We start from the raw sequence: 21,751 nt of genomic DNA on the forward strand, positions 1-21,751 counted from the left end.
AGCCGCGCAAAGGTATGAAGCGCCGTCTGTCGGAGACGTTGCCGTCCCCTGGCGCCTAGAGCAGGGCCCGGCACAGCCCACGTGCTCAGGAAATGCTTGCCGAGTGACTAAACGAGGACAAGAAGGGATCTGGAGACCTTCAGAGTCACAGCTGTCTCAAGGAAGGGCAGGACAGAAACAGGGCTCCACAGGGGGCTCCCAGGCAACCCATGTTTTATGTCTGCAAAAAGCAATCAGAAGCAAATATGGCAAAAATGTAACCACTTGGTAGATGTGAACACCTGGACCCAGGCCAGACAGAACACTCAGACGCCTGCGACAGAGAAGGCGCTCTAGCCCTCACCTGTGCCACCTGACGGAGGGTACACCGGACCACCCTTCACCCACCCGTGGAGCCGGGCCACGGGGCCCTCCCCGCCCGGTGCCACTGGGAGTTCACAGGGTGGGCCCACCTGGGGCTGTTCTTCTCCTGCCAGCAGGCGGCTCCTCAAATCCTACCTCCCCCTGAGGGGGGCTCTGACCTAGACAGTCCTCCTGGGGTGCAAGCCGGAGCCCCACAATTCCCCCGGCTCCAGGCGCCTGTCCTGACCTGACTGTGACAGAGTCTCCACTAGCAAAACTTGGTATCAGCTTCCTGTTGTACTTGTGGTCTCTGCCCTTTCCGCGTGCGGTCTGCTGACCTTTCCCAGTGTGCTCCGGGTCCAGCCAGTGCGTCTGTGTCAGTGTCTGCCCCGCCCCCCCACGCCCCCCACTGCACGACACACTCCCCAAGGGCAGGGCTGGGTCTGTGCGTTCCTCTCATTCGTTCTCTTGTGTCTTCATTCATTCATTCATTCACTCATTCACTCATTCATTCATTCATTCATTCATTCACTCATTCATTCACTCATTCATTCATTCACTCATTCATTCATTCAAGAAGTGCCCTGCTTAGCTCCTGGCACAACTGATCCTTAAGTAATGATAGCAAGTGAGACCCCTTCCTTGGGGGTCACAGTCTAGCTGGAAAAGCGAACCAAGACAGAGTGGCGCTGGGCGGAACACCCCTTGGCGGGGAGAGGCCCACTGGGTGGCAGGCCCCCGGCGCTCTTCCCCAGACGCCGTTCGCTCGGCCACACACCCTGCCCCTGAGCCACGGCTGCCTTCTCGGTGACTCAACACGTATTTCCTGAGCACCTGTGTTCCCGCCGGGTTGAGATCCTGGAGGCAGCAGCGAGGACGGAGCCCCGCTCCTCACGCGCAGCCCACAGCACAGGACAGAGTGATGGAAGCCATCACGGGGTCAGGGCAGAGGCAGAAACAAGCAGGGCAAAGGGAAGGAGAAAGGCGGGGGCTGAGCCCCTCGGTCCACCCCATTTGCTCCTAGGGGACAGGGAGGCGCGGGCCAGGCCACCCGGTTGAAGAGGAAGAGGCGCAGGCATATTTGGACTCTCCTCAGGATTCTCTAGGAGCTGCTGCCCTGCCTGAGAGCCAGGGATTGCAATCCCTTCGGACTTGCAAGTCCCACCCTCAGGGAGGGCTCTCTGCTGAAATGACCTCACTTTCTGCCCTCCACTGCCCGGACTGTCCGCGCCTGGACCCTCCCATCAGCACGGGTGATCCGGGAACTTGTTTGAAGGCTGGCGCTCGGGCACCTGCCGGCACGAAGCGCAGCGAGTGGCAGTCAAGCAGCCTGCCCCTCAGGCCTGCAGGCGCCTGTGTCCCTAGTGCCCCGTGGACTTAGTTACACAGAGTGATCGCCGTGCCTGTGCTCCGCCCAGCACCCCGTCCCCACTGGATGGCTCTCCCCACTCCAGCTTTCTAAATAAGTCCTTCCCACCATCTGGCAGGACTACCCACTCCAACCAGTCCCCAGATCTCCTGCCTTCACAGCCCCCCACCCCGGTGGCCTGGGGAGGCAGACAGAAAAGGCCCCCCACTGGAGCAGCCTGCGCTTGCTCATGCCTGTCCCGTGCAGAGGGCAGTCGGGGGACCTGGGCTCACCTCTGCCACCTCTCACTCTCCTGCAGGCTTCTTCCAATTCCTTCCTTCATTCTCTCACTCACCAGAAGACCTACCCTTGCCAGGCCCCAGGGCAAGACACAGGCCTTGCCCAGGAAGGAGCTGACTGGCCAGCCCGCAGTGAGGTGGGCCGGTGACCGAGATAGGGCACTGCGTCCACAGCTCCCAGGGGACTCGGCGCCCACCGCCTTCTTGCTGCAGCGCCCAGGGCCCAGCGGTGACATTCTGCAACCCGGGCTGCTCACTCAGCCTAAGCAGCACCCCAGGCTCTGGGCTTCAAACGAGGGAGGAAAAACCCTCCTCTAGAGCAGGGAGCAACCTCCCTGCAGCCCCGCCCTGCAGGGCACAGCCAGGGCTGTCCTCCCACGCCGCCCGGCAGGCAGGCCGGCAGGGACAGCTGCAGGAGGCCAGCAGACACGTCCTTTCAAATTCAAAAAGGGGAGAAAAACAACGGAAAGACAAATTCTAGGAAACCAAGTGGAAAAATCTACATTACAGCAAAATGTGAAGGCAGCAAATGGCAAAGAACGGAGTTACACAACCTAAGGGGGATCCCCAGGCTACCCTAGGTTCCTGGGGCAGGAGGTGGGGGTCACCCCAGGCTGTATGGCCTCACGCACTCGCACGCACGCTCACGCTCACACCCACACATATGCTCACGCAGCTCCTCCCTCTTCTCCCCCCACTCCCCAGCCAGGCCTGCTCCCCAAGTCTGCACTCAGCAGAGGGAGCCGCTCAGAGGGGTCAATGACTAGTAAGGTGCTACTTTTGTTTTCCACCAGAAACAAGCCTTTACCTAAATAAGTGGAGCTCTGTGCCAGATCCCAGGCAGCAGGTCTGTGGCCTGAGGGGTGTTCTGAGGTTAGGAAGGCGCCCAGGCCCTGAGTTAATGCCCCTAACCTGCAGCTATACCAGGGTGGGCAGGACTGTGCAGGACAGTGAGGGGGGTGGACTCCAGCTTAGTCTGGGGCCCCAAAGGGAGCCAGAGGTGGGGGGCTAGGTCCTGGCCAGGTTCCCCACCCTGGGCAGGCAGGATTCTGCTCCTGCTTCAGCCCCATTCTAAAGCACGTCTGACATATGGCTCCCTGTGTGTATGTACGTGAGGATGCATGTGTATACATGTGTGTGCATGTGTGGGAGTGTGTATGTGACATTCAAGGCCTACATCTACTCCTCAGGTCTGCAACACCCAACCTCGCCCTGGTCCCTACCAGAATTCACCATCCTACCACGTCTGCTCCCCAACAGACGCTGCTCCCTTTGCCAGCTGGGCCCCTGGGGCTGGTCAGTGACCCTCTGGCTCCTCATTGCAGCTATTCCCTCGCTGGGCCTTGGTCATCACCTTGGTGTCTGTCTCTCCACTCAGGGCCTCCGAGGGCCCAGCACGCCTGCTGCACCTGCTCAGGACAGGCAGCAGCCGAGCCTCCCGGATGAACGGGCCACAGAGCGCCCAGCTGGCAGGGTTGGGTGGGCGGCATGGCGGGAACTGCGGGCCTGGGAGTGGCAGAGGCTCGGCTGGGACCCCGGGGTGAGGACCTGCACTTGCTCCAGCCTCCCACCTCCTCCAGGAGCCTCCCTGACCCTCGCAGCCCACTGTGCGCCCCCTCTGTGTCACCACCTGGTCTCACTGGCCGCCCAGACATCTGTGTGCACATACACTGGCCCCCACTTTGCTCCAGGCTCTGGGCCACAGAGATGATCCACCCAGTGTGCCTGCCCTGGCAGGTCCGCCCCTGCACTCCACGCACACACGGGGGCCAGGCGTCGTGAAAGCCCAGACTCCTCTCCCAGTCCTGCCTGCTCGTGGGACTTTACTTCTCCATTGAGACGGAGGTGCAAACTCCTTGCTGTGAGCACTTAGGAAATATACATGCAAAAGCAGGACGACCGAAGAAAAGTGTAAGAGAGCTGAGTGAACTGCTGCAGCCCCACGAGCCCAGGCCCTGAAGATGGCTGGGCCAGTAGAAAAAGACATGAAACAGTGGAGGCCGTGGCTCCGGGGGCAGACAGCCGCCTGGTTCCCCACCGGGAGCCGTGTCTCTAAGCACTCCATCAAAGGGCGTGCGAAGCATGGACGCTGCCCCACGCACAGCTCTCCCGCCCTCCAGCCTGGGCAGAGGATGGTAGCACCTCAGCTTCCGGGCTGTGTGACTTCAGAAAAGTTCTTTAGCTTCCCTGAGCATCAAGCTTTTCATCTGCAAAATGGGGGAAGGACTTTAAAAAACTCCATCTCGTAAAGTTGGAGTGAGGGTCAAATATGGTGATGTTTGTGAAGGCCCAGGTCTGCCTCCTAGAGCCACAGCCTTTGCGGGTGGGCGAGGCCCAGTGGGCAGGGACTGCTGAGGTGGGAGGGGGAGCAGGAAGGACAGGGACCGCCTCAGCCAGCTCGGGTCAGCACTCAGGGCTGGTGAGGTCTGTAAGTCCTGGGGACCAGGCACCAGGCAAACCCAGAACTGTCCCCAGGGAGAGGGTTCTGGGCAGAACCCGGGACCATAGCTTGGAGGTCCAGGGACTGTTCAGGATGGACACACATCTCAGCAGGCCCCCCAACACACACACACCCGCACAAATCACACACCACACACCGCCTCCACCTCACGCACGCAATCTCAGCCACACACCCTCACACGGGGACGCGCAGCAGGAACACGGAGACGGCCTCCACAGCCACACAACGACACGCACTGACACGCAGCTGTACCTCTCACAAGCTCACGCAGAAGCCACGCAGCTTATATTACCACACTCACCACACCCAGCCTCCCAGTCACACCCTGCACATAGTCACACGCCACCAAACTGCATACTGGCACACAAGACACGTGCCCACGCCTCCCTGGAGTGGTTGGGCCGGCCGGGGCCACACCATGGCACCTTTAATGCCTCCCCTCTGCTGCTGGTGCACACACAGGTGGCCTGGCTGCGGAGCAGCAACGGGGGTGGGTCCCGTCTCTCCTCTGAAACCCTCTCCCTGGGCCTGCCGGACCCTCCCCTCATACCAACCCCGCCGGGCACAGGCACCAGAGGGCGGGCCTGGTGCAACACAGGAGGCTGAGCCTGGGCACAGGCGGGCGCACGCCTTCTCTCAATCACCTACTTGGTGGTGGTACAAGCCACTTCACCCCGCACCTCCATTCCTGCACTACAGAGTGGGATGCACTACCCCACCTCCAACACGCAGGGCTGCCGTGAGGGTAAAGGGATCCCCTGTGCACAGCCCCAGCCCTAGGCAGGTATTCTGGGGAGCGGGAGGGTGTGGGCTCTGGGGGCCCGTCAGAGCAGCGATGAGGCTCTGAGCTGAGGCTGCCGTCTCCCCCCTTCCCTGCCCGCCCCCCCCCCAGGCCCTGGGCGGCCGCAGCCTTGCTCAGAGCTGCATTATTCATAACGCTCAGCCCTGAGCAGAGGGAAATTTGCTGAGCGATCGACCTAATATCTTAACACAAAACCATTTAGGCAAAACGCCTTTGAAGTGAGAAAGGAGGAAAAAAATAGAAAATAAAACCGAGGTGTTGCGAGGCAGGTGATGGCGGGGGTGTGGGGCTGGGGGCACATGGCTGGTTCCTGGCCTGCCCCACCCCAAGGCCCCCCTGGGCGACCCCTGCCCTCGACCAGGCCCCCAGCCCCCACCTTTCCCCCACTCCCCGCCGTCGGTGAGAATGGGGGAAAGTCACCCACTTCTCAGATCTGGCTCAGGGAAGGGGGAGTCTGACCCAGGACTGCTGAGAGTTCATCCAGAATCCTCTGCCAAGGGGCCACTTACGGAACGAGACCCCCCATCTGTCCCCAGCTCCAGTGGCACAGCTGGGGATGGGGTCGCACAGGGGCTTCTCACCCCTTCCCAGGGCCTCGCAGCTCCCGAGCAACCACAGCAGGCCCACCCTCTCCACCGCAGCTTGGACTCTCCGTCCTTGAGCTCCCGTCAGTCCCCTCCCAGACCTTCCTGCTTCTTCACCTGCCCCACCCTGCCCAGCCCAGGGGCCCAATTACTCCTCCATCTCCCAAAATGTCCCCGGTCCGTCCCCCACTGGAACTCACGCTGCCCACTGGGGCTCTCACCACACCCTCTCCGCGGGCACTTGCCGCCCCCGCCTGTGCTACAGTCAGTTCTGCAAGTCTCATGCTTTGGGGCATGAGGGCTGGAGCCGGCCCCCTGGGTTCAGATCCCAGCTCGGCCACTTCAGAGCTGTGTGACTTTGGACAAGTTATTTAACCTCCCCAGGCCTAGTCTCCTTATAAAAAATATGAAGAATAAGTGGTTTAATATGTGCAAGGTGCTCAGAACAGTGCGGGGCACGTCAGTGGTCAGTATGTGTTTGCCGACACTGTGACATCGCTGTCAGTCTCCTCTAGCCCATAAGCCCCTTCAGGGCAGACTGTGTCTTTCTCCTTTCTAAGTCCCTGGGTTGCAGCGGAGTGCCAGGCACAGAGGCAATGCTGGCCGAACTGAGCCTAATTTCCAGCAATGCCGTCTGCCTGACCTCTTCACCCCAGACCCCTTGGGCAGAGGAGCTGGCGCTGGGCTGGTGGCGGGAAGCCCAGTGTGGGGTGTGGGACAAGGGACAGGAGAAGATGACCTCTGCCAGCTCCACCCAAGCAGGAACCAAGGCTCAGCAGGGCAGGGAGGGGCCAGGCTTAAGGGCCAGCAGCAGGCCTGTGATTTGGCCTGAGGAACAGGCAGCAGCAGGCCAGGATGAAATATGCAGGAGCCCACATCCCAGGAAGTGGAAACTGACAAGCAAAATGAAACACTGCAGTGTAATCACCCAGGCACGCCAGGCATGTCTCCCGCCTGCAGAGGCCTCAGTACCCGCAACCTGCCACAAGCAGGCATGGGGAAATGAAGTCCTCCCAGACCCTCTTCCACACCAGCCCTCGCCCTGACCCCTTCAGGCTGGGCAGGGGGAGGAGTGGTAAAGAGCCGGCTCCTCCAATGGCAGAACGGCAGGGCGTGCCAAGGACAGGAGCCTGGGTGCCGCCCTGGTACTGTGTGTGTCCACAGCCATCGCCCCACCCGATAATGGGGCTGCTGACCGTGCCTGGGAGGGAAGACCCAGACAGTGGGTGCGAGTGTGCCCAGACACTGGCCTTGGTGGAGGACAGTGGTGAGGGTGGGGGCCTCCCACAGTGAGGACAGCAGCGGACACCGGCCAGACCCAGCGTGCTGGACCCAGCGTGCCATGAGAGGCTGGTTTTCCAGAAACACAGGCAGTAAAGCTGATGGACAAAGGTCAGGGATGGAGACCCAGACGTGGGCCACAGGCAGGAGAGGTGCTCCCGTCACCACAAAGAAAAAACACTGCCCCAGGCTCTTCCAACACTGCTGGGGAAAAGCCTGGGGCCCCACAGCCTGGGGACCTGCTTGGCTAGATATGGGAGTGGAGGGGCAGGGATCAGGGGAAAAGGGAAAGGGGACTCTACACCTGAATCCCTGGAGCAGCCCTGAGTGGGCTCAGGAGAGCACCCGGGAGCTGAAGAGCTGGGGGCGGTGCTCAGCTGACCCTGCTCCTGCACCAGAGCCGGGGGAGGAGCTACCAGCTGCTAGTTTTTCTCAACAGGCACTTGGCGGGGACGACTTCTCCTCGTGTGGAATGGTCCCATGTTGCAGTATAAGGGTCGTCCTGGGAAACTGGGCACTAAATGTCAGTAGGGACCCATGTCGCAGTGGCATTTATGACAACATGTAAATGCCCCAGAATCGAGAGCTCCTTTCTGATCTGAAACAGGGCCCAGAGAAGAGTCCAATCCACCAAGGCAGTCTGGCTCCTGCCATTCACACAGGTGCTGCCGACCGCTCACCAGGCGGACCCCTCAGGAACTCACCCCCTGTACACACCTGCTGCTATCGACTGTCTCACCACACCCGAGCCTACGCCTGCATGCAAACCTCAGTCTGCCCAGCCTGGACCCTCAGCTCTCCACCAAACTTCCAATCCCACCCCATCATTCACCTCCCTTGAACCTTCGGGGGCTCTCACCTCCCTCAGGGAAAAGTCCAAGCACCTCAGGCCATCCTGAGGCCCTGCAGCCTCATGCCCTGAGGCTCCCCACTTCCAACAGCACCTGCAGGTTCCGACACACACCAGCGGTTCCCATCTCCAGACGGAGTCTGCTCAGGCGGTTCCCTCCACCCTTCCGCCTTATTTCCCTTCCGGAACTCCAAGTCAACTCCTGTCTGCTCCTGAGGATTCAGCTCAGGCCCCCTCCTCCAGGAAGTCTCTGTGGGTGACCCGGGCTCCTTTGCCGCCAGTGCCATAATGATCCCAATAACTCGATCACTGCACTTAGCACAATGCACGGACATTATCGGACCAGATGCTGCTATGCCCATCGGCCTCCGAACTCGGGGAGATGGCCACTGCTGGGCCCGGTGCCAGGCATGGGGCAGTCACCGATTTAGCAACAATTTACTACGCACCTCCCAGCGCCAGGTGCTGTCCTAGGGGTATAGCCCCGAGTGGGAGAGGCAGGAATCCTGCCCTCACGGCACAGATATCCATCCCCCTGTGAAGGAGACCGCAGACGCTAAAGAATGACGCGGGAATGGCTAATTAGTTCATTAAGAGCTGACCTACTGTCCAGGTCTCCACGCCCCACCTCCGGCTCCTGCCCCTCCACCCTCCTCTTCCTCTCGTACCCCACTCATTCCCTTGCCCCATCCATCCTTCCTCCCTGCCTTTCTCTCCACACACACACATGCCCTGCTCCCCCATTATTCCATGGTCCCCCATGTTCACGCAGCACTCCTCAGTTGAATACTTTTTCACAGTCCTCTCATTAGCGCCTCCCAATCACCCACTCTTAGGTATTACATCCAGTGTGCAGACGAGAAAACCGAGCCCCACAAGCCAGAGCCTCGTCCTGGCGGCCTTCACCTTCCCTCCGTCCAGCCTGTCTTCTCCCTCTCCACTCCCTCCCTCTCCCTCCTGCCTTCCGGGGTGACGGGTAAGCGGCCTCCTCTCTCTTCCCAATCTGTACAGGGGGGTGGGCAGGCAGCCTCTGAAAGACAGGGCGCGGGGGCCGGCGTCCCCCTCCCCCTGTGCAGCCCCTCCTCTGTCCCCTACAATTTCTTCTCTTCCCCTCCTCCTCTCTCCTCCTGTTTGTCACTTTGTCCCCCTGTCTCTCCCACCCCAAGGCCTCCCTTGGGCCCAAGATGTCTGCAAAATGCTCGTTAGCTTTCCTTCTGGCTCATTAAAAATGAGCATTTGCATAGAATACCCATATGATCATTCCGTCTACCGCGAAACAGAGCACGGACATAACGTGCCATGCGAGATGAAGAGGAGGATGAGGACGGCCACCGTGGGAGGGAGAGACCCCCGTGCAGGCACTCGCTCGCCTCTGGGGCCCCAGGCCTCGGAGGCAGCCCCTCATCTCGCTTTCCTGACCTTTCTGATGGCTAATGCAGCTGTTTTTGTTATTCTTACCACCAACAAAGTAGGGACTGCATGTATCTCATTTTAAAGACGGGGACACTGAGAGCCAAAGAGGAACAGTGGCCTGTCCGAAGGCGCACAGCAAGCCCATGGCAGAGCAGGGCAGCGTCTGGCCAAGGCCGCCCACCCCCGCCGCTCGCTGGCCCTGGGCCCGCTGCCCTTTCAGGAAAGCCGCCCCCACTCACCGTCAGGAGGAGGCGGCACAAAGAACCAAGTTCGGTCGCACAGCTCACTAGCCCGAGCACCCTCCTGCTCCCCGCACTGACCCCCCCACCCAGGCTCTCCTCCCACCCTGCCCCACCTCCCACAACAGTTCAGTCGGGTGCAGAGGTTTTGGGAGACAACTGCTTCTAAAGCTCTCGTCTCAGGTGTAAAACTGCACTCAGACCTGCCTCACCCCAAAAGGATTTACGACAGTGCCCAGAAATAAACATATTGGGCTAAAAAAATTGATCACAAAATCAAGGGAAAGGGATCTGCACTTTGCAGATGAGGTTTCCGCTCAGCGCCCACAGGCTGCCTGAGAACCGCCGGAGCGACGGCCATTTGCTGCCCACCCGAGCAGACCACAGCTGTGCCCTGGGGGTGGGGTGGGGGCTCTCCAGGGTGCTGCCGCCACATGCCCAGGCGACACCCTGCCCTTGGCTCACACACAGCCAGAGGGCAAGTCCAGTGGACTCCAGCTTCACAGCACACCCGAACCTGTCCCCCCTCGCCACCCGACCTTCCTCATCCGAGTCTTCTCTCCTCTCACCTGGACGGCAGCAGGAGCCTCCCCGCCGGCCTTCCTGCCTCAGCCCTGCGGTCTATTCCCACACAACAGCCGGCACAACCCTGCTAGACCCAAGTCCGTTCGTGTCCCTCCCCTGTGCACAGCCCCCGCTGGCTCCCATCTTACTCGGAGCAACAACCGAAGCCCCTCCGAGAGGCCCCGTGGGGTCTGCCCTTCTTCTTCAGCCTCTCTCCCCTCACACCTCTGCCCCTGCCTCCCAGCTGTTCCCCAAGTGCCAGGCAGGCCCCCACCTCGGGGCCACTGCACTTGCCGGTCCCTCTGCCTGGGGCTCTCTCCCCCAGACCTCCACAGCTCGCATCCACACTGTGTCGCTCTGCAGAAAGGCCCTCCCTGACCACCTGCCACTCCTGTCCACTTCTGTTGCACTGTTCTCCCTTGCCCTTGGAGAATATCTGGTCAGTGGGCAGGGTGTGCTGGCCGGGTCCCTGGGCGGTGAGTCCAGGGGGCAACTGGAGGGACAGTCCAGAGGCCTCTCCCTGAAGAGGGGCCGCAGGCCATCCCACTCTCATACACACTGCGCCAGTGGCAGGACCCTGCCAGCCCCCAGCGCCCATGCACGGGGCTGAGGCCGGCGCCACTCCCCAGGCTCTGGCCTGTGCAGCTGGCCCCACTTAGCCCGGAACCAAAGGCCAGGCCCTGAAGTGCCCCATTTGACAACGCTCCCTCAGGCCTGGAGGGACAGTTCGTTTCCCAGTATTCCTCTGAGGGAAGCATTATCCTAAGTAAGTAGTTTTCCTGAATGTCTGGGTATTTTCAGAATGAGCCCCAACGGGCCTTTGCTTACAAGAAGAATGCCTGGGGTCGGGCCTCGCACTGCCAGGACACAGCCCATCAGTGTCAGAGCTGGGCCCTGGAGACGAGCTGAGGCACCCACCCCTATCAGGAGGGGGAAAGGGAGCCCCAGGGGGTGGTCCCACGCCCCAGGGCACAGGGTGGGGCGTCTGATCTCTTATTTGTTCATTCTACAAACACCTCTGCAGCCGGGCTGTCAGGGAGGCTGAGGCGCACAGACCTGTGAGGTCCTGTCCCTCCCCGGCCTCACGGAGCTCAGGGTCAAGTGCAAGAGACAGAGGGAGAGTTCTCGGGCACCGAGCTTCCCAGGCGGCGAGCCCTGGGGAAGACCATCCCCCACCCAAGTGAGCAACTCCGCCTGGGGGGAGCAGATTAGGGGGAGCAGATTAGGGAAGCCTGCAGTGAGGAGGGGTCCTGGCGCCCAGCCTTACCTGGCGGAGAGGACGCCTGGCGCTGAGCGGACTGGGCACAGCAGGCGGAGACGGTGTGTGCTCGTACGATCTCGCGGGCACTCCCAAAAGATTGCATGAGCACTCCCAAAGTGGCACTCCCAAAGTGCCAGCAAATTTTAAAGTACAGGGTGAGGCCCTGGTCAGGTGGCTCAGCTGGTCGGAGTGCCGTCCCATGCACCAGAGGTTGCGGGTTCAGTTCCTGGTCTGGGCACACGCCCAGGTTGCGGATTTGACCCCTGGTCAGGGCAGGTATGGGAAGCAACCTATACCTCTCACATGGATGTCTTCCTGTCTCTATCTCTTTCTCCCTTCCTCTTTCTAGAACTGTAAAACATATCCTTGGGAAATAATTATTTTTTGAAAAAAGGAACTTTTAAAAGGACACAGGGCTGGCCTGAAAGACACTCTGCTCAGCTCCATTTCACATCAGCCCCTGTCCCATGGCCCCTAGGACAGGCCGGCCGCCTCAGCGGGGTCCCCTCTGGCCTGTTCAGGCCTACCCCCCAGACTCCTGCTCCTGCTGTTGCATAGTTGCTTATGCCCTGGCTGGTGTGGCTCAGTGGACTGAGCGCCGGCCTGGGAACCAAAGGGTCACCGGTTAGATTCCCTGTCAGGGCACGTATCTGGGTTATGTTCCCAGTGGGGGCATGTGAGAGGCAACCACACATTGATGTTTCTCAGCCTCTCTTTCTCCCACCCATCTAAACATTCATTCATTCATTCATTCATTCATTCGGAATTTCTGGCCCCAGTGAGTCAACAGAGGCTTGCATTGGCAGAGATCTCGATGGGGAAGGAGGCTGAGGAGCCAGGGCTGCCTGCCTTCACCCCAGATGCCGACGCTCTGCAGCCTCCGCCCGCCCTTCTGCAGGTAGGAAGAGCAGCCGTGAAGGCCCACGGTGGCAAGAGGGCCAAAGAAGTGAATGGCTGGGGGCCGGGTGTTGTGACCAATCGTCCGTTCCACAGACACTTACTGAGCAACTACTGTGTGCCACTCAGGGACTGTGCTAGAGGCTGGGGATGCGCAGAGACCAAAAGAGGCAAAAACGAGAAACAAAAACCCTCTGCCCTGGCGGACCACAAACGAAGACTTATTTGTCAAGTGTTTTAAGCGTTTTAAAGAAACAGAGCAGGACCAGGGGGATGAAGAGGAACCGGCTGGGGATGAGGCTGTGTGGGTACAGTGCTCAGAGAGGCCTCTGTGGAGGGGACACCTGGGCAGACGCCTGAGTGCACTGAGGACGCAGGCCGCACGGACGCCCAGGGAAAGAGCTCTCCAGACAGAGGGACCTGCCAGCGTGAAGGGCCCGAGGTGGGCTCGTGCCTGGAGCGTCCGAGGAGCAACGAGGGGCTGTGGGGACACAGCAGAGAGACGGAGAAGACGTGGAAGGAGATACGATCGGAAGATGAGGGGCAGGCAGCAAGCAGGGCGGCGGGCCCTCTAAATGTCCACCCTTCAGGGTGTCTGGATCCTAGGAGTGCCCCGGGGCTCACCTCTCCTCCCGGCCTCCCAGAAACACGAGCAGCCGGAGGGGCCGGCACGGCTCCCGGCGGCCGGCCAGGCTCCCCCATGCTCAGGGCCTCCAGGGGGCCAGGGCTCCGTCCACAGCACAGCAGCTGAGTGCGGAGATGTCACACAGCCAGCGGGACAAGGAGGCGCCCAGCCTCGGGGCTCCGCTGCTGGCCCTGCCAGGCCCCATCCATGTCTGTGCTGAGGTGGCCGCCCTGTCAGGGGCCATCCGAATGCCAGTCTGAGACTCGGCCCGGGAGCTGGGGCTTGGCTCAGACCAGCAACAGGCAGCTGCCCAGCATCTCTGGAATATCAGTGGGGGTGTGGGGATATAACAGGGAGATGAGACCTTGGAACTTCCCACCGTCCAAGGGACAGGATATCCCCAAGGAGCAGGCCTGGGCCCCTGGGCCCCTTCTTGCCACACCCAGAAAGGCCATCTAGTCCCCACCCTGGGAAAATGGGCCCAGATGAACCCAGGGTGCCAGAACTGCTCACTGGAGAGGGCCAGAACCAAGGCCCCCAGGGACCCCAGGGAGAAGCCCCTGCTACCTTTAAGCCCCACGCCAATGCCTCAGTCAGCGCTGGGCGCGACCTGGGAGCTCTCTGCCCAGAAGCCAGAGCTGGGTTCCACTCCCAGCTCCTCCACATTCTACGTGTGTGGCCTTGGGAGAGTGACATACCCTCTCTGGCCTCCATTTCTCCATCTATAAAATGGGCACAATTATGCTCCCTGCAGGTCCCGGAGCCCACCACACAGCAGGCGCCCAGGACGTGCTGGCCGAGCGCTCACCAAGGCTCCCATGTGTGCCCTGAGCCTGGCGGGTGCACTCCCTTCTGCCCCACTTCCCGACACTCCTCTGAGCAGCTCACTGATTTATACCTCAGAGGACAGATCAATACAACATTCAGCCGAAGATGCCTTCAATCTTTCACAGGGATTAGGCTACAAGGTACAGCAGCCTCTTTCTCCCGACCGTTCAGTTCTGATCTCCGTTTGGCCAGCCGGAGCATGGCTTTCTTTCTCCTCTCCTTCTCACTCACCTACCGACGGTCCCCCCAGATCAAACTTCATTTAGCAGGCAGGGCGACGGCAGGAGCATCTGGAGACACGGGAAAGTGTGCCAGGTGGGAGGCCCGGCCCCCAGCCACGGCAGGGGGAGCAGGAGGCAGGGTGCTGGGGGGGCGCCGGTGCCAGGGCAGGGGTGTCCTTGAGCTCGGGGCTCTGGGAGAGTGGCTACATCTCTTCATTTTGTGTAAGTCCTTAAAATCTTGAGGAAAATAAATTATATCTACTTTCTAACTATCCAATGCCTGATTAGGTGCTTGCGAAAAATTAGTTTCAGATAAAATGCAATACCCAGACCTCACACACATCTCCTGCCTCCGTGTGTGTGTGTGTGTGCGCGTGTGCGCACAGGGCCAGTCCACATGGGTCTGAGTCAGCACAGTGGGAAACAAGAGAAGCTGGAGTCTCAAGAATATGAAAGCAGTCAGGACCCCTAGTCCTGGAGCCGGACTGCCAGGGTTCAAATCCCTTCTCCACCAATAATGTGCTGTGTGACCCACTGTCAGTTAGTATCTGGCCCCACTGTGCCTCAGGTCTCCCTGTAAAATGGGGGTGCCTACCTCCCAGGACAGAGGGGAGCACGCAGGACAACGGGGTAACACAGGCACTCTGCATTTCTGGACTAGAAATGGGCTGGAAAGCACTGGGGTGCTGTAGGTCCCTTAGTGCAGGGACTGAACACTAAGATGCTGAACTTCCTGCCCCTGCCCCCATCCGGCACCTTTGCCACCAAATCCTGTAGAGGTTGTGCCTTGGACAGAAAGGCAATGAGCTTACAAGGAGGGGACACGGGCCAGCCCAGAGTCTGATGCACGCAGCCAGAGGGAGGGGGCTTTGGCACCGCACCAGGGTGTGACGCCGTCACCGGGGTCTCGGGGAGCTGCCCCCATCTGGCTGGAGGTGGGAGTGGGGCCGGCCAGCCCTTCGTCCCTCTGGGGACCCAGCCGCTGGAGCAGGAGCAGCCATCTGTCAGTCGCTGCTGCAGGTACCCAAGTGGCTTTGGCCGTACAATTAAAGGGGTTTATCCAAGATTTACAGCGGGATTATGCCCAAAGGGTGTTACCAACACCAGCCCCTGGACACTGGTCCTTAGAAAAAGCAATTAGAGCCCATGGATATTCGGGTATAAACACACGGACGCCACCCCCCAAGGCTGAGTGTGCCTCGGGGGCTATTATGGAGAAAAGGCCTCCGGAGAGGGCAGAGGGGCCTCTCCACCGGCAGGTGGGTCTGCCGGGAGGAGCAAGGGCCTCCCACCCCCCCACACCCCATGCAGACAGGCTCATCTCTCAGCCCCACTGCCCTCAATCAGCCGTCGCTCTAGGCAGGGCTCGCCCAGCTCGGGCAGAGCCCCCCACCCAGGGGCTACCACCACAGCCCGAGGGGGCTGCCCTCAGCAGCTGGGCCCCTGGAACAGACCCACTCGGAGGCCCAGGTTGCAGCCCTCCAAGGTACTGAACCCTGTTGTTTGCCTCTTACCACTTCCTAATACTAAGAGCTTCTGAAGCAATTAAGGGAAAGCAGTGAGCTTACCCAGGGAAGGGAAGCCCGTGAAGTGGGAGGAGCCCGAGGACACACACCACTTTTCCACAGTCCTCAAATCCCACCCACCGGGCACTGACTTCACTGAAGCCGGAGCCGAGACGGAAGTGAGATGTGACTTCCACAGCCCCTGACCTCACCGCCACCAGACTGTTTAGTCTTAGGGACCCCGAATTCCTGACCCTCCCACAACCCTTGCTCCAAGAACCTGATAGCGTGCCCCCTGAGGTCCTCTTAGTCAAGGCCACCCCCATCCGTCCCCCGTCCCCTCCTCTCTGCCCTGGAACGGCAGCGGCCCCACCAGCTCCCACGGCAGAAGCACTGACAGTCCCCTACGTCTGCCTCACCTGCAAAAGCCCTTCACATCCAGCCCTCACCCCCAGGGGTCACCCCGCTGCCTGGCACAGCCACGGTCCAGTCCCCAGAGCTCCAAGCGCAGCCTGAGGCCCACAGGAGGCAGGGCCCAGGGCAGGCAGAGCCCCCAGCAGGACCCGGAGAATGGCTCTTGGCCCGTGCTCACCACTGTGCTGTGACAGCCCCCCATCCCCGAGCAGGACCCTGCAGAGGGGCACCTGACTCACCGTCCTCTCGGGACTTCTGGATGAAGGCCTCCACGCCGCTCTCGCCGTAGCTGCCCTCCGAGGCCAGCGTGGACACGTAGTTCCACTTGAGGGCGCGGACGATGTCCACCATGGCCTGGGCCTGGTACGTGTCCGAGGGCACCACTCGGGAGAAGAAGTCGTAGCGGCTGTTGTCACTCAGGTCGGGGGCTGTGGAGGCGTAGCTGATCTGGGGGATCTGGGGGTGAGAGGGGCCACTAATGGGGGTGGTTGGCACCCCCACCCTGCCCAACCAGCACCACACCCCTACACACCGGCCTTCCTCCTGTCCCATGGCCTTGAACAGCCCCAGCCCTCCCCGGGGGCACGGCCTCCTCTGACACTGGGGAGAGCCTGGGACGTGGAGGAACCCGAGGCCCAGAGGGAGGCTGGGCAGGTGCCTGGCTGGCCCCACCCCTGGCTCCGGCCCAGGGTCCCGACGCCTCCCGCCTCCGGTCAGCTCTCCCAGACCCTGTGCCCCGGGCCTTCCCCACACCCAGCAGCAGTGAGGCTGCGGCAGAGTGAGAAGTGACTGTCTCGTCGGCCTCACTGGCCTCCAGAAATCTCCCAGCAGCCTCGTCTGGGTCAGGTGGCTGGTGGTCCCCCAACGGCACACACGTACATGCCACAGAGTCGTCAGGAATCTCACACACATGCACACATACACGTGGGTGATACACACTCCAGGGACCTCTGGGCCAGGGGTGTCCAACCTTTTAGCATCTCTGGGCCACCTAGATATTAAATACACTGCAACACGTAATCACAAAAAAATCTCATAATGTTTCAAATAAATTTATGATCTTGTACAGGGCCACACTCACAGCCATTCTGGGCTGCGTGTGACCCTTGGGCCACAGGTTGGGCACCCCTGAAACAGCTGGAGAAAATTCCCAGGTGAGTGAGATGGTGGGGCCTGGGGGTGTGGCGGGGTAAAGGTAGTGAGAGGGAGCCCTGAGGGGTCGCTTGGTCCATCTCCTTCCCCCCTTCCCCCAGACACCCCCTAGTTCACCACCCAGCAGAGCCCTGTCCCCACAACTCCCTGCGGGCCCAGGCTCCTTCCTCCGGAGGGGACAGAGCCCAGGCTCCAGCTCCCTCCAGGCCCACCCTCCCATGGACTGCGTCCCAGGAGGCCACTGTGGGTGGGGCCTCCAGGAAGTCCTCCTCTGCACAGCCTGGGACTCAAAACCCAGACGGGGAGGGGCCGCCAGGTCCACAGCCTCCCAGCAGCAGACTCCAGGCCCGCTGCCCCAGCCGGGCTCCCACAGCCATGGAGCATTTCCGGGTCACAGCCCCGACCCACCCACCCTGGGAAAAGGTGAGATGCAGAGCCCTTAGCACCCCTTCCTCCGGTGGCTGACATCACCACCCCCAAAGCGCCTGGACGGCCGTGGACCCTCCTGCACCTTCACTCCCCCCCAGCCCACACTCACATCCCCAGTGGGCTCCTCACAGGCCCTCCCCTACCCCAGGCTGCCCGGGGACGCTCCTGCCCACGCTCACCATTCCGGCCTCCGTGCCCAGCAAAACGTGCCCTTCCTGCTTCCCCTCTGCCATGCCCTCAGCAGACCAGGGTGGCAGGGTGCAGGGGTCGGCATACAGATCTGGGCTGATGTCAAACCTAAAATTTATGTCCCTGAGGAATCACTAAGATTCAATCTTGGCCAAAAACAAGGACAAAACAACTCGTGGCCAGAGCTTCAGTCCCTATAAACACTGAGGGTGGGAAAACATGCTGGAGGCAAAAGGGCTGGACAGTAAGTGGTTGCCCACCTAGCCTATGTCTGTGCCCTATCCCCAAGGAGAGCTGGGGTGCATTTTCCACTGAGGACCCCTCTTATGAAATAGGCATGGCCGCACTCAGCCCCTGCAATGCCCCAGCAGGGAAAGGACCCAGTCCCCGGGAGGCTGGGGTGCGGCTGGGGGAGGGGTGGACCGACGACTGGCGTTCTGGGTCTGCTGAGCCACCCTCTCCTTACAGTTCTGTGGTCTTTGTTGAATGGTATGCTCTACGTCGGGGGTCCGCGACCCCCGGGCTGCAGACCGGGCCGAGGACCAGGCCACACAGCAGGAGGTGAGCGGAGGGCGAGTGACCCAGTGAACCAGTCCCTGGTGCCAAAACGGCTGGGGACCACTGTTCTACGTCATTCCCTGTAGCGCCCTCTGCAACAGTGACACTTTGGAAACAGCCTGGTGAAAGAAGCTCTGGCCATGCAAGGAATACCCTGCAGCTGCGAAGAAGGGCAGGCACTGCCTTCCACGGCTGCTCTGGGCCACTCTCTGAGGCACAGGTGTAAACACAGCACGACGGACTCAGGGCGCAGACCTGCTCGTGGCGTGCGGGGCCCTGCACGCTCAGCTGTAAACTCTGGGGAGGGACCCGGGGGCTGCGCGGGGCTGCCGGGGGCCTTTCGCCTTGTACCTCCTGCACCTCTTGCGTGGAGCTCCACACAAACAGAGCTCCCATTCAGAACCCAGACCACATTTGAATCCTGGTGAGCGTCTGCGTCTCCCTGCCTTCCTGAAACGGCATCCTCCAACATGTGGGCTCTGGCTGGCTAGTGGATGGTTCATTTAAAAAACATTACTGTGTCTGAGGTCTGATCATGACGTTGTTGTTGCAGTTAGTTGGTTTTTCAGAGCCCCTGTGTCTCAGAGCAGGGTTCCTGAGCCTCGACACCATTAGTATGGTCTTTGGGGAGACCATTCTTTGCTGGGGGGCTGTCCTGTGCATTGTGGGAGGGTCAGCAGCACCCCCATCCCCTGCCCACTACATGCCATGGCACACACCCCCGCCCAGCTGTGACAACTAAAAATGTCTCTAGTCATTGTCAACTATCCCCTGGGGACACCACTGTGCCCACTGAGACCCACTCTCTTAGAGACACGCGCCGAAACAGCTCGGGATGAAGCCATCCGATGGGGTCGGGTGCCCTTCAGGGGCCTGGGTGGCAGAGTGTGGGCAAAGAGGCAGCCCCGCCCGGAGCCGGCGCCTGTGCACGGCACACCTGGGAGCGCTCGGGGCCCTCTGTTGTGCTTTTGCACGTGTCTGAAATGTCCTTATTTTTTAATTTGTCAATAAAACAGAACAAAATTAACGCCACCTCCAACTCATCGCTCTGGACAGAAGTCCCTGACGCCTGAGCTGGAGAAGGGGGCAGAGGTTGCTGCCGGACGCGGGGCAGCCTTCGACGGGCGGAGACAGCAGGTCTGTCCTCGTGTTCGGTAGCCCGCCTCCCGCCTGCCCGCCCTAACCACACACCCAGGAACCCAGCCTCCTGCTAATTAGAAGATCGGCTCCTACTTCAAACGTTCTCTCCCAACACGGCCCAGAATCAAAAGGGCGTCGCACCACACGGCAGAGGGCAGGAGGCCCCGGAAGGTGTCAGGGCAGGTGGCAGAACAGGACGGAGAAGCACATCCCACGCACCCCTCCTTCCTCCTTCCACACCACCTCCCATCCCCACTCCCACTCAGGCCCTCGGCCCGGCGGGGACGGCAGACGGACCAACGCCGACCAGCTGTCAGGACACAGAGCCCTTCCCCGAGAGCCCAGCCTGCCAGCAGCGTCAGATGCACCGCCCTGCTTGCCCCCACCCCCCCAAAGGGTAGGAGGGCCCAGGGGACCCCCAGCACCCTTCCATGTGCCCCTCTGCCAGCTCTCTCAGCTCCAGCGCTCCCGAGTTCCCTGGGGGGTGGTTTCAGGCAGAGACTTGGAGCTAAACAGCTCAGCCACCCACCAGCTGGGAAACCTTGGGCGGTCACTTCACCTCTCTGGGCCTCCCTTTCCTCAGCGGCCAAACAGGACGATCCCTGTCTTTGAGGCTGTGATGGCTACTCGTGAGAAGCCCCTGGGGCAGAGCCCGCGGGCAGCAAGCACTCTCGTGGGAGCTGTTGTCCCGCCTTCCTCTCGCCAGCCCTCTCCCCTTGCCCCTGACATTTTTTTACCCCAGGACTCTCCCCTGTACCCGCCCCTCCACCTCCAGCTCTCAGCCGTCTCAGTCTCGGGGGTCTGCCGTGCTTGGAGGTCCGCAGTCGCCTCCCCTCCAAGACAGTCCTCCCCACCCGAGCCCCACCCGAGCCCCACCGCAGCCTGGCGTGAGGCCGGAGAGAGCCAGGAACCGCCCAGGGACACCATGGGCAGGGTGACTGCGATAGCCTGGCCTGAGTGGGCCTCTGATGGCCCCCTCAGCTCTCACTATCTCCAGCAGCAGCGGGAGTGGAGGAGGCTCCGGTTTAACATTCTCCTCAGGGACATTCTTCTCCTCTCACCACAGCAGCAGCAGCAGCAGCGTGAGAGGGAGGGAGGGAGACAGCCACGCCCACCCTGCCCCCAGCTCCTCCCTCTCCGCCGCCCCACCCTCACACACTTTGAGCACCTGCTGGGTGCCAGGTGCTGCTCTAGGTGCTGGGGACGTGGCACCTCCCGTCACATCCTCAGAGGGCGAGAGCCAGCAAGGACCCAGATCCCAGCAGTGTTCGGCCAGCCACACAGGTCCCGCTCTAGGTCCGTCTGTCTGTCTGTTTCCCTCCTCCCTGTCCACAGAGCCTGTGACCTCATCTCTTCATATCCAATCTTCCCTGTGAGGCAAACCCCAGCTCAAACTTCACCTCCTCCAGGCAGCCCTCCCTCTGCCTTCATCCTCCACAGAGTGCTCGGCCCTCCCACAGCACGAAGTCAGGCTGCTCCAAGGGCACCAGGCACATCCCCTCAGGTGCTGGGATGCTTGGTCTACTTGTCAATTCAGCAGGCCTTCTAAGGCACCCCACTGTGCTGGGCAAGGCCACGTGGGGTTTGTGGGGAGCAGAGAGAGAGAAGTGGATTCACCCCAGTCCCAAAATCAGTGACCCTACTGCATTGTGGGAGATGCCCTGGGGAGGGACGGTGAAACTCGCTGAGTGACACACAGTGTGTCTGCAGCTGGCCCCAGTGGAGCCTCACTTACGGAAGGGCTGACAAGACTGAAGGGGGAGGGCGCCCTGGAATAAGCCTCGGTCTCCCGCTTCTTCAGAGACAAGCAGGTTCATGCCAGGTGTGGAAAGACAAAAGCTGCTTCCAGGCTTGAGCAACAATGAAGGTGGATGCCAAGTGCACCTGTGTGTGTGTGCAGCTTGCCAGTCCTGGGGGTGAACAGTGACCGCTGCCCTTGTGAGGCACCCAGTCTGGACAGCGACAGTGGTGGAAAGGGGACGGGGACGCAGAGCTGCTAATGGCGAGGAGGACCCAGGAGGAAAAAGAAGGAAAGCAAGGAACAGGGCACCGTCACACAGAAGGGCCAGGGACACCCCCTCTGACAAGGTGACTTCTGAGTTAAGACCCCAGGAGACAAAGGAGGAAGCCACGTGGGCATCTGAGGGAGGGCGTTTTGTGCAGAGGGAGTAGCCAGTGCAAAGGCCCGTGAGCGGGGCAGAGCACCCAGCCGAGCACCTGGGCAGGAGCTGCATGTGTGCGCTTTAGGCCAGGGGGTGGCTCGTTCCTGCAGAACCTCCTCGCCAACACGGCCGACATGGCCACACAGTGCTCTTGCTCCAGGAGAGCCCGGACGGGTCCTTTCTCTGC

General features: G+C 61.0%; 1 protein-coding gene across 4 annotated transcripts in view; it reads right to left on the minus strand.

The window, feature by feature from the left end:
* The window catches only part of GRM4 (glutamate metabotropic receptor 4), a 92,897-nt gene that overhangs the window by 38,113 nt on the left and 33,033 nt on the right, over positions 1-21,751 (minus strand). For 2 of the 4 annotated variants that reach the window (XM_053669332.1, XM_053669336.1), the window contains exon 2: positions 16,174-16,390. In XM_053669332.1, the coding sequence (XP_053525307.1) occupies positions 16,174-16,390 (217 nt within the window). Of the gene's footprint in view, positions 1-2,045; positions 2,129-16,173; positions 16,391-21,751 lie in introns of those variants that run through there. The other 2 variants (XM_053669333.1, XM_053669344.1) reach the window with 2 other exon arrangements.

This window comes from Artibeus jamaicensis, unplaced genomic scaffold (assembly GCF_021234435.1).
Source record: "Artibeus jamaicensis isolate MK-2021 breed Jamaican fruit bat unplaced genomic scaffold, CSHL_Jam_final contig_1539, whole genome shotgun sequence".
Classification (NCBI taxonomy): Eukaryota; Metazoa; Chordata; class Mammalia; order Chiroptera; family Phyllostomidae; genus Artibeus; species Artibeus jamaicensis.